This window comes from Neofelis nebulosa, chromosome 8 (genome assembly GCF_028018385.1).
Source record: "Neofelis nebulosa isolate mNeoNeb1 chromosome 8, mNeoNeb1.pri, whole genome shotgun sequence".
NCBI classification, from domain to species: Eukaryota; Metazoa; Chordata; class Mammalia; order Carnivora; family Felidae; genus Neofelis; species Neofelis nebulosa.
Window position 1 is genome coordinate 79,724,621 of NC_080789.1, and position 13,007 is coordinate 79,737,627.

At 42.6% G+C, this 13,007-nt stretch overlaps 1 protein-coding gene across 3 annotated transcripts in view; it reads left to right on the top strand.

The window, feature by feature from the left end:
* The first annotated feature begins 484 nt into the window (after positions 1–484).
* The window catches only part of TMTC1 (transmembrane O-mannosyltransferase targeting cadherins 1), a 272,519-nt gene continuing 259,996 nt past the window's right edge, over positions 485–13,007 (top strand). For all 3 annotated transcript variants that reach the window (XM_058743207.1, XM_058743208.1, XM_058743209.1), the window contains exon 1: positions 485–901. In XM_058743207.1, the coding sequence (XP_058599190.1) occupies positions 594–901 (308 nt within the window). In that variant the 5' untranslated portion in view covers positions 485–593. The remainder of the gene's footprint in view (positions 902–13,007) is intronic.

Consider the following 13,007-nt stretch of genomic DNA (forward strand, 5'->3'; position numbering starts at 1 on the left):
CGGGGTGCGCACCTGCTAAGCCCGCCCTGGCCCTGGGCCCGGAGGTGCCCGCAGACGAGGCCCTCCCCAACCTCGTTGGTGGTGGTGGTGGTGGGGGGGGTGAGGGTGCATGATTAGGGGGCGGCCCGGAGCGCCAGGCAGGACCCCGGTGCCCCTTCTCCGCCTCTCGGGCGCCCTAGCGCCGCGACCCCGCTCCACCTGCGTGCGAACTCTCGCGGCCGGGGACGCGGGCGCCCGGGGCTGAGTGTGGAGACGAGCCGGGCGGGGGTGGGGGGTACGGGGGTGGGGGGGCGGCTCTAGTCCGGGGATGGAGGGGGGGCGGGTGGAGGCGAGAGCGAGCGGGGCATGCGCAGTGGGGCGGAGGAGGTGGCGATGGCCGGGGGAGGCGGGGGGACTGCTGTTTATTTGCAGCTGGGCCAACTCGGCGGCGCAGGCGGCGGCGGAGCGCGGGGCGCCAGCGGCGGGTCCAGCTGCCGCCGCACCATGCCCGAGCCCACCTCCGGGCAGCCGCCGCGCGCCGCCGGGGCCCCGGCCGGGGAGGATGCCAGACGCCCGGGAGCGGCCAGGGCAGCGGTGGTGGCGGCGGCGGCGCGATGGTAGTGACAGGCTGTGCCCGAGGCGGCGGCGGCGGCGGGGACCGCGCGCCCTCCCGGCGGCGGGGCTGCGGACTCGCGCCGGCCGGGGCCGCGGCGCTGCTGGCCGGGGCGAGCTGCCTGTGCTACGGCCGCTCCCTGCAGGGCGAGTTCGTGCACGACGACGTGTGGGCGATCGTGAACAACCCCGACGTGCGGCCCGGCGCCCCCCTCCGCTGGGGCATCTTCACCAACGACTTCTGGGGCAAGGGCATGGCCGAGAACACCAGCCACAAGTCCTACCGACCGCTCTGCGTCCTCACCTTCAAGTGAGTCCCTCACCTCGCGCCTGCAGCCGCCGCAGTTTCTCCTCACCCCCCAGCCCGAGCTGGGCGAAGTTGCGGGACCCGCGTGGGGGGCGCTCCTTTTCTTGCGGCGCCTTCCCCTCCACGCCTCCCTCCTGTCCTCCCGTCCACGCCACTCTGCTCCGCGGTCCCAGGCCCCGCTTCTCTGGGCTCCCGGGGCGGTTCGGGAGGCGCGGGCTGGGAGTTGGGATCGAGTTTCTCAAGAGTCTGTGCTCTCAGCGGGCTGGTCTGTCGGGCAAGGACTTGGCGCGGGGCTGGTAGAGCTGCTCCTGCACCCCACCCCTGCCGGACAGTGGTCAAGTGCGACGGTGCGGGCCCAGCGAGTTCCGGACTGGGGGGCTGTGGTGGGAATGCTTCCAAGTTGGGAATTTCTCAGAGGCTGTTGGGCAGCTTCGCTGATGGAGAGAGAGGATCAGTCCCTTTGGGGTCGCGTTCGGAGAAGAGGCGAGAGCTGTGAGCTGCCAGGGCTGCTTGGGTTTTGGGGAGGCGCAGCGGAGGGAGCAGAGGCTCTCCCCCGACCTGCAGCCTTTGGTTGCTCTCCAAGCCTTTCCAATCTGCTGGTCTGCGGAAGGGCTCGGGATTTAGATTTTAAAAGATGCAAAGCAAAGGAATGCAGAAGCGTGGGATCCTCTGGGGATCCTGGTGTCCCAGTCGAAATAGTTTTCGTTTCACAACCTCAGAGTCATGATTCAGCATTTCTGGTGTGAATAAAGTGTAAAGGGAGCCGAGAGAACGCCAGGTTTTTGTAGGGTGGAGTATTTTCTTGAATTTAAAAGAGGGCTTGCTTCAGATGGATGGGGAGGAGGGCTTTGTATGAGTACTATCTCCTACACCATGAGCTTGACTCAACCCCTTATAATTTGGCTCCGTGTTTAAGCTTAACAGTGTGTCGGACAAAAACTTGAAATAATATTGGTTCGGTATCATCAGTGTTTTAAGCCTTTTCCAGTGGGTGTAATATGAACCCGTCTTTATGGTAGTGGTCATCCGAGACGGGATAGGCAGCTTGAAAAGCCTGCCTCTGGCTAGGAGGCCAAGGTCTCTTGACAGGTGGCTCAGATGACTTAGAAAAGGAAACCATAGCAGTTGGCAGTAATTCATGGGCTTTTGACTTAATTTTTCCATTGAAAGTTCAGTGTTTTAAAGAGAGTGAGGAAATTGCACATTTGAATCTGGAGAGAATATTTTATAAACATTTGTCCGCTTAGGAAGCGGTTTTGGGGTTCTGCTGAAAGATAACGTCAGCTACTGAGTGAGTTGCTCAGTACTTTCAGTTTTCTAAATGTTTCTTAAAATCTCCTTAGATGGCACAAATATATATGTTTACTTTCTAGATTGACCTGCTTTTTCATTTATTACAGTGAGGGTTGGTGGTTAATTTAAGGTGTGAAAGCTCACAGTATGAGATGTGCTGGGCTTGTAACAGCCATGGAGACCGTCTTGATTTGAGCATTTTCCATTTTAAAAGGTCAGGGCCAAAAGCCTGTGCCCACTTGGTGGAGAGTGGGGAAGATGTTTTCACTTCTTGACTTTCTAAAATGTTTTTTTCATTCATGCAGGAAATGGGAAGGACAGAAAAGAGAGGAGTGGGGGAAGGAAGTAGACAATGAAGCAAGGCCATTGATGAAGAGGAATGGTAGCTAGGGTTTGGGGGAACAGGGGTAGGGAAAGGAGAGTTGGGAGGGCCAGGGTCTAATCCTCACTGTGTACTCTTTGGTCACAAAATGCAGACTGGTGTCTAATGCCATTGTTCTTTGTATATTGCATCTATTTTGTTTTTGTTTTTGAGAAGGTTGAGTTGCAAATCTAGAAAGCAACACAGCACTAATTGGAAAGGGGTAGATGTCTCTTCGAAGAGAAAGTTCATCTTTCTGTGCTCACAGGTGTGGATTTAAACAGGACCTAGAAGCTTTCTCCATACTGCATCTTCTGCAATAGCTTAAAGAGGGGCACGTATAAGAGCTGGCATCGATGATGTTAGACCCACCCAACTCTAAAGATTGTTGCAAGGAAGGACAGAGAATCGCATTTATTAACTATTCAGTGTGAACCAAACATTGGCCTAAGCACTTTACACAGATTATGTTTTTATGATTTTTATTTTAGGTAGTTGGTGAAAATAAAGTGGCTTGTTAAATATACATACAAACTATCTTAATTATATCTTAAGGTAGGAATGTTTGAATAAAAATCTTTGAGAATTCAAAACGATTTTTTATTTTTATTGTAAGAACTCATAATATAAGATTTGCCAGGTACAATTTTTAAGAGCTTGATAAAATATTATTAACTATAGGCACAATGATTTACAACAGATCTCTGGCACTCATTTCTCTTGCATAACTGGAACTATAGACCTGCTGAACAGCAACACTCCAGGGCTCCATTCCCCCTGCCCTTGGTAGCCATAATTCTATTCTCTGTATTTCCGTGATTTTGACTATTTTAGATACCTTATATAAGTATAATCATGCAGTATTTGTCCTGTGACTGGCTTATTTTACTTAGCATAATGTCCTCCAGGTCCAGCCATGTTGTTGCATATGACAAGATTTCCTTCTTTTTAAAGGCTGAATAATACTTCATTGCATGTATATACAATTAAAAAATTCTTTTTTAATGTTTATTTTTTTGAGAGTGAGAGACGGAGTGCGAGTGGAGGAGGGTCAGAGAGAGGGGGAGGCACAGAATCTGAAGCAGGACCCAGGCTCTGAGCCGTCAGCACAGAGCCCACGCGGGGTTCGTACCCAGGAGATCATGCCCTAAGCCAAAGTCAGACGCTTAACTAACTGAGCCACCCAGGTGCCCCATACCACTTTTTTTTTTTAATCCATTCATCTGATGGTGGCCAGCCAGATTGTGTCCATACCTTAGTTTTTATGAATAATGCTGCAGTGAACTTGGGAGTGCATATATCTCAAGATCATGATTTCAATTCTTTTGGATTTATAACCAGGGGTAGGATTGCTGGATTCTAAGATAAGTGTATTTTTAACTTTTTGAGGAATCTGTATCCTGTTCTCCGTCGGAACTACACCTTTTTTACATTCCCACCAGTAATGTACAGTGGTTCCAGTTGCTCTACATCCTTGCTAACATTTGTTATCTTTTTTTTTTCTTCATAAAATCCAACCTAATTAATTGGTGTGAGTTAGGTGATAACTCATTGTGGTTTTGATTTGCATTTCCCTCATGATTACTGGTGTTAAGCATCTTTTCATGTACTTGTTGGCCATTTGTATATCTTGTTTTTAAAGTATAATTGACATGCAATGTCCTATTAGTAGTGATGTGATGTGTTTTATACATTATAAAATGGTCCTCACTATAAGTCTAGTTATCATCTGTCACTATACAAATTTATTACAATATGATTGACTAGATTCCCTAGGCTGTACATGAGATCTCCATGACATATTTATTTTATAACTGGAAGTTTGTACTTCTTAATCCCCTCCACCTATTTTTTTTACCTGCCCCCCAACCCCCAATCAAGCCAGCCCCCGTCTGGTAATCAGTCATTTGTTTCCTGTATCTGTGAGTCTGTTTCTATTTTGTTCTCTTTTGTTTGATTGTTTTCTTTTTTAAATTTCCCTTGTAAATGAAATCATGGTATTCATCTTTCTTTGCTTGACATATTTCACTTAGGATAATACCTTCTAGGTCCATCCATGTTTTCACAAATGGCAAGATTTCATTCTTTTTTATGGCCAAGTCTTTTTTGGGGAAATGTCTTTTCAAGCCCTTTGCCCATTTTTTTTCATCAGATTATTGTTCATTTGTTTTGTTTTGTTTTACCTTGAGTTGTATGAGTTTCTTATGTATTTGGGATATTAATAATATATTAGATACATGGTTTGCAAATATTTTCTCCTGTTCTGTGGGTTGCCTTTCTACTCTGTTGATTGCTTCCTTTGCTGTGCAGAGGTTTTTTAGTTTGATAGTCCCAGTTACCTAATTTCTTTTTATTGCCTTTACTGTTGGTGTCATATTTAAAAAATCATTGCTAAGCCTTAACATCATGAAATTTTGCCCCTGTTTTTCTTCTGGGAGTTTTACAGTTTTAGGTCTTACATTAAAAATTTTAATACATTTCAAGTTGAATTTTGTCTATGATGTAAGATAAAGGTCCAGGCTTATTCTTTTGTATGCAGATATCCAGTTTTCCCAGGGCCATTTGTTGGAGGGACTATCCTTTCCCCATTGTGTATACTTGGCCTTTATGTTGAAGATCCTTTGACCATATATGTGTAGGTTAATTTCTGGCCTCTCTATTCTTTTCCATTGGTTAGTATGTTTCTTTTAATGCCAGTACTATACTGTTTTAATTACTGTAGCTTTGTAATATAGTTTGAAATTAGGAAGTGTGATGCTTCCAAGCTTTATTCTTTCTCAAAATTGTCTTGTGTATTTGGGGTCTTGTGCAGTTACAAATGAATTTTTTTTTCTATTTCAGTAAAAAAAGCCACTAGGATATTGGAATACATTGGAATACATTGGCTATAGAATACACTGACTATGGACTACATTGGAATGTATGGAATACATTGGAATACATTGACTATAGATGGCTTTGAGTAGTATGGACTTTTTAACAGTATTAAGTCTTCTGATCTGTAAACATGAGACGTCTTTCTGTTTATTTGTGTCTTTAATTTCTTTCATTAGTGACTTAGGGTTTTAATTATACAAGTTTCATCTCTATTTTTAGTGCTATTTTATTCTTTTCGATGCTATTATAAATGGAATTGCTTTCTTAATTTTGGATAGTTCATAATTATATAGAAATGCAGCTGATTTTCTTAACTGAAATATAGTTGATACAAATGCAGCTGATTTTTGTACATTGATTTGTGTCTTACAACTTTACTGACTTTGAGTATTCTAACAGTTTTTTATTTTGGGGGGAATCTTTAGGGCTCTTTAACGCAAAGGATTGTGTCATCTGCAAACATAGTTTTACTTTTTTTTTTTTTTTTCCAAATGTAAATGCCTTTTATTTCTTTTTCTTGTCTAATTGCTCTGGGTAGAGTCCTAAATAGAAATGCAGGAGTGGACGTCCTTGTCTTGCTCTTGATCTTAGAGAAAAACCTTTCAGTTTTTCACTGTTGAGTATGATGTTAATTGTGGACTTTTTATATATGACTTTTATTATATTCAGGTAAATTCTTTCTAAACCTAGTTTTTGGGAATTTTTACCATGAAAGGGTGTTGAATTTTGTGAGATGTTTTTCTTGCATTTATAGACACGATCATGTAATTTAGCTTCCGTTTTGTTAATGTGGTAAATAACATTAGTTGAATTTTGCATGTTGAACTATTCTTGCATCCTAGGGATAAAACCCACTTGGTTATGGTGCATGTTCCTTTTAATGTGCTGTTGAATTCAGTTTGCTAGTATTTTGTTTAAGACTTTCCCATCTGTGTTTATCATGAAAGTTGGCCTGTGGTTTCATTTTCTTACAGTGTCTTTGCCTTAAAAACAAACAAACAAAACAAAACAAAACAAAATAAAACCTTTAATTTTGAGGGGCGCCTGGGTGGCTCAGTCATTTAAGTGTCCAACTTTGGCTCAGGTCATGATCTCACGGCTTGTGAGTTTGAGCCCCGCATCAGGCTCTGTGCTAACAGCTCAGAGCCTGGAGCCTGCTTTGGATTCTGTGTCTCCCTCTCTCTCTGCCCCTCCCCTGCTCGTGCTCTGTCTCTGTCTCTCAAAAATAAATAAATTAATTAAAAAAAAAACCTTTTCATTTTGAGATAATTGTACATTCCCCAGTTGTAACTAATAATACAGAGATCTCTTATACCATTTATCCATTTTCCTCTAGGGTTAAGGTCTTGCATAATTATAGTATAATATCACAACCAGCAAACTGATATTGATACAATCCACAGTTTTTATTTACTTTTTACCAAGTTTACATATACTCTTTTTTATTTTTATTTTTGTTGAGTGTGTATTTAATTCTATGCAGTTTTGTCACATGCAGATTTCTAACATTACCACTAGTCAAGATACAGAACAGTTTCATCACAAGGATCCTTCCTGGTTCTTTATCATAATTATAAACACCTAATTCATAATAACCCCCTAATTCATAACACCCCACCCTACTTCATAATCACTACTAATTTGTTCTCCATGTCTATAATTTTGTCATTTTGAGAATGCTATTTGTGGAATCATTTAGTATGTAACTTGTCGAGGTTGGCCTTTTTTTTTTTTGCACTTAGCATAATTCTCTGGAGTTTATTCAGATTGTTGCATCTCAGTAGTTAATTCCTTCTATTGCTGAGTACTATTCCATTGTATAGATGTAGCACTGTTTACTTATTCACCTGTCGAAGGACATCTGGATTGTTTCCAGTTTTTGGCTGTTTCACAAATAAAACTGCTATAAACATTCATTTACACATTTGTATGTGAACATGTTTTATTTCTTTGGGATAAATGACCAGGATTGCAATTGCTGGGTCATATGGTGGTTGCATATTTAGTTTTTTAAGAAACTGGTAGACTGTTTTCCAGACCTTGTCATACTGTGTATGAGTAATCCAGTTTACTTTGCCTCCTCATCAGCATTTGGCATTATCATTGTTTTTTTATTGTAGCCATTCTGATAAGTGTACAGTGATAATCTCATTGTGATTTTAATTTGCATTTCCCTAATGGCTCTCGGTGTTAAATATACTTTCACGTGCTTATTTGCCCTCTGTATATCCTCTTTTGAAAAATGTCTCTTCATGTCTTTCACCCATTTCCTCAGTGGATTTTTTTTGTTGTTGTTGAATTTTGAGATCTCTTCATATATCGTAGGTACAAGTCCTTTGTGAGCCATGTGGTTGGCACATATTTCCTCCCATTCTGTAGCCTCTTTTCATCCTCTTCAGAGGGTCTTTCTCAGTCCAAAACTCAAACCTAGTTTCTATTAAAATAGTTTATTACCTTTGATTCATTGAATGAACCTTGTACACACTGAGAGCTGGAAATTACCTTAAGAATAAACAATAAATAAATATGTTAATTAATAAGTAAAGATGTGTAATGCTTGTTTCTATAAAGGTACTTGCATGTATAGAAAGATATTAATCACAGTTTCTCTCAAATAAGAAATGAGCTGAATTGCGAGTGAGGAAATGGATTTTTAGAGGGTCTGCTTTTACCAGTTTGCAGGACAGGGTATAAAGGAAAATGAAGGCAGTTTACCAAGATAGGGTGGCTTTGTACTATGTCAACTTAATGAAACTGGAATTTTGTTTCTTGGAAATTCCTTCCCTATGTTGCGCTAGGTTATAGTTGTACACAAATTTCTTCCAGATATGGAAAGTGAAAGTGAGACTGCCTATCCCAGTCAGAAGGCTCGTGTCAAGAGAGTCTTGTGGGTTATCACAGACAGGGCGGCTAACCCACTGCTGCTGTGTGACAGTGGCTAGGTCCCTGGCGCTTCCAGAACTTTCCAGATCATGGTGCTCTAGCTACTTCGTATCATGGTGCAAGTGCGAGTGCAGCTCTGTAGGGAAGAGTGCCAGCCTGTTTGCAAGCCACTCACATTAAAGTTGGAGCCTTCAAGGCGGTGAGAAGCAGAGGTGCCTTGTAGTTCATCTTCGTGGCTTCCAGCTCTGTCTCCCTTTCCCCTACTTCAAGACCCTCCTTCCTCCCTCCCGAATGCCTGCCCTGCCTGCCCTGCTGGCTTTTGGCATCTGTTACGGACAGAAGTGGCAGCCTTGCATAGGCTATTTAGCCAGCTTCCACAATTGTGAAAGGTCAAATCTCTACAGTAAATCCCTTCTGCTGTATCCTTCCCTGTGGTTCCGTTTCTGCAGTCAAACTTTAACTGATACAAACGGTCATCTGTGTTCCCTGAAGTGAATTTAGAATTCTAATGAGTTTCTGTTTCTAGTCAAACCTTACATCGGTCTTTTCGTAAGATCATTTCCAAGGGCACACAGGAATATTTTTGGACCCTTGTAGAGCAGAATCAAAACATCTGTGAAAACTTAATCTGCAGCAGTAACCTTTTTTATTTTGCTTCTTTATCCTCCACTGGCCATGACCTGTTTTTAACTCTGGAATCAGGACATTAACCACGTTCAGTCACTTGGTAGACACTTAATTGACACAGAACCAAAACCCATGATGCCCATAACCTCCACCTTGAAATATGGCCCTGATTGATTTAAAAGGTGCTTAGCTTTTTAATTTTATTTCTTTTCTACCTCTTTCCTCTTGAGAAGAAGCTCCTGCTGGATTGCTAGCAGTGCCTTTCTGCATCAGGAAGGAAGGAGAAGCTTCCTTCAACAAGGAAGATCCAATGGTTTTCAGGTTAAAGATGGGGAAATGAAGGCAAATTAAAGGACCTTAAACTCTTGATTCTCTCTCCATGTTTAGGCTATTAGATCATAGTGTTCTACCAGTTTGCTATAAAGTTTTATTTTATTGAAGGCTTCTGATGATGATATAAACCGTAAGAGTGAAAGTGGGTGGTTTAAAATGTCAGAGTTAAAAAATAGAATATCTTAATATGTGCAGCTGTAAGGATTTGCAACATTTTAATGCTTGGATCTGGAGAGGGTTTTTTTTGTTTTTGTTTTTTTTTTTGCAGCAGTTTGCATCTTTTAGTCACAGATGATACGCCAACCATGAAAATCAGCTCTAGCCTCTGTGCCCCAAAACTGAAAGAAATGGTGGAGTGTTCATTTTGGTTCTGTTTCTTTTGATTTGCCGCAACTCTTTGGAATTCATTTTGAGATAGTCTGTCTATTGCAGCAAAACTCATAAGTTTGTGTTCTGAGTCTATGATAAATGGACAAATGGAGATTGACTAGATTGTCTAAGATGTTCAGTGATGGATATAGCCAAGGAAAAATATGATTGGATGCGATAGAGATTTTATAGAGAAAAATGAAAAAATGGCCTCTGAAAATTTCATGCCAACTAAGGTTTATCTTAGAAACCCCAAGAGGAGGGGGTTAAGATTGTTGCCTGCTAGCATATACTTTAGATGTAAGATAAGCTTTAGACTACAGTCTGGCAGTGTAGGAAGGATGGAAAATGAGAGGAATATATTTTTGAATTATGAGGGTTTTTGTAGGTGAATCTCTCAATGGGGGCTTGGAAACACTTTTTTTTTTTAAATCAACAAATGTCTTTTTTATCTTCCTTTGGAGCTACATTCATGTTTTCCTTAAAATTTTCTTTAATTTCTTGTTTTTTTTTTTTTATGAGAGAGAGAGAGAGAGAGAGAGAGAGAGAGAATCCCAAGCAGGGTCCTGACATGGGGCTCAATCCCAGGACCCTGGGATCATGACCTGAGGCAAAATCATGAGTGGGATGCTTAACCAACTGAGCCACCTAGGCGTACGATGTTTTTCTTAACTTTGAATACATAGTTATCCCACTTAAAAGGATGGGGCAGGGTAAGGAATGCTTGGCCATGCGAGAGTAATGGCTCTGTTACTTTTCCAAATGATAAGAAATGGTTTCTGTTCTATGAGCCCCTGTTGATCTGACCCCTGACCTCTACCATCTAGTCTATCAATCTGCAACTCATTCTAGAGTTCTTATGCCCTTTACAGGCCAAACCTGCTGCTGCTGCCTTTGCATTTTCTGAATTGCTTTCCCCAGACCTGTGCCCTCTTGCTCTCTCACCACTTTGAGTCCCTCTTCAAATGTCACTTCATCCTTTGCACTTTCCCTGGTTCCCCAATCCAAAATGGCAGACTCTCCTCCATATTCAGTCCTTACTCTCTCACTCTGTATCTTCCTTGCCTTAGTAGCCCTCATTCCTATCTGACAACATGGATTTATTGTTGGTTTTTATCTTCTCTCATACTGTGTAAACTCCATGAGGTATATCTTTAGCACCTGGAGCCGTGCTTGTCATACAAAGTCAGGGCTTCATAAATTACTGTTAAAAGAATGAGTTAATTAATAACTTATGTGAATGCTTGACTTTTTCAGGTTAATATTTAGGTAGGGCTACACCTTTATATATAGATGAAAAAGTCTGCTTGACTTATTTCTTGGTTTATTTACCTTTTGTCTTCCTCTGTCAAAGAGAAAAGTAGAGGCACATACAGATGGTTGCAGTGGGTCCTGCTTACTGGGCAGTTAAGGGGCAATTTTGATTCTGAGAGGGGCAACTGTGGCTCCCTGTTGTCACCTGCTGTGACTGTGACTCTGTAGAGAATGAGGATCTACAGCGCTTTGCGACCCACCATTCTCCTCTTGCGTGGCATATTGATGTGTGCTGGTTGCTGGATGCTTGCTATAGATTTGAAGACCGGACACAGCAGCTGTACCTTCTGAGGCAAACCCCAGAATTACACAGGGTTCTCTCCATACCCTACTGTCAGGGGACAAAAGCTCAGCCATGCCTGTGGCCTACAATCTATAAAGAATGGCCATGTTTTTTCCAGCCAATGAGGTAGACATGAAATATTATTTCCGGTTGGATCAAATAGATTATAAGGCCCTGAAAATACTTTCTCAAGGGAACTATGATGGCTGTGACTTTCTGTCCCCAAGTATTACAGAATAAAGAATTTGTCTGGTTTTTATCCCAGGTTCCTGGGAGCTTCTAAACCCTTGGAATTTCCCGAGTGATGAGAGTGTCTCTGTTGTTCATGGTGGGCCTGAGACCACACTTCAGTTTATGTTAAGGAAGAGGTAACTCATGATGGGCCTCCAGATAGTTTCAGAACGTCGGCTGGCTCTGCTGGAAAGACCAAGCATATGATTAGGGAGACGGGACTTTGAGCCACATACCAGCCCTACCTTCCAACCTCTGGGAAGGGAAAGGGGAGCTGGAGATTGAGTTCAGTCACATGATGAAGGATTGAATCAATCAGCCTAAGTAATAAAACCCCACTTAAATTTTTTTTAAGTTTATTTATTTATTTTGAGGGAGAGAGTGAGCAGAGGAGAGGCAGAGAGAGAGGGAGAGAGAGGATCCCAAGCAGGTTCTGCATGTCAGCAGAGATGTGGGGCTTGATCTCACAAACTGTGAGATCATGACCTGAACTGAAATCAGGAGATGGACGCTTAACCGACTGAGCCACCCAGGTGCCCAGAAACCCAAATTAAAAACTTGACATAGAAGCTTGGTTGAGTTTCCTTGATTGGTAATCATACATCATTGTGCTGAGAGGGTGATGTGTCCTGAAGGCATGGATGGTTTGTGTTTAGGACCCTCCCAGATCTACTCCATGGATCTTTTCTTTTGATTGATTTTGATTTGTATGCTTTATAATAAAACTGCAGTCATAAGCTTAACACTCTTAAATTCTGTGAGGCATTCCTGCAAATTCCTAACCTGAGAGAATCATGGGAATCCCCTAATTTGTGGTCAGTTGGTCAGCAGTGCAGGTGGCCTGGGAACCATTGAACTTGCAGCCGGTGTCTGAAGTGAGTGGAGTCCGAAGCAGGACTTTGTCCTCACATAAACTCTGGGTAGTCACTGTCAGAACTGCACTGCACCCAGGAACTTTACCAAACACATACCTTTAAAAGAGAACAAATTTGCAGGAGTGCCTGGGTGGCTCAGTCGATACAGTGTCCAACTCTTGATTTTGGCTCCGCTCATGATCCGAGGGTCCTGGGATTGAGCTCTGCATTAGGCTCCTCGATGAGCATGAAGCCAGCTCAAGATTCTCTGTCTCTCTCTTCCTCTGCTCCACACCCCCACTCATGATCTCTCTCTCTCTCTCTAAAATAAAAAAATAAAAAAATAAAAATAAAAGAAAACAAATTTGCTAAAAATTGACAACCCCATTATAGTTATAACTGTACTTATATGATATTTGGTGTTGATCTTTTAATTTTTATTATTTGCTGACTCTCTTGATGAAGATTTTCTTCTGGGACTTGCTGCCTTCTAGATATGGTCACTGATCTTCCTTTCCTCAATTTTCCCACCCTTTCTTTGATGTTATTGCTACTCTGAGCACTTATGAGACAATAGTGACAATAACTTCCCCTTGCATGGGGTGTGGGCTCCTCCTGACAAGCCCCTCCTCCCCGTTCCCTCCCTATGGCTTCCTCATAGCCAGGCGAAGATGTGATGCCTTG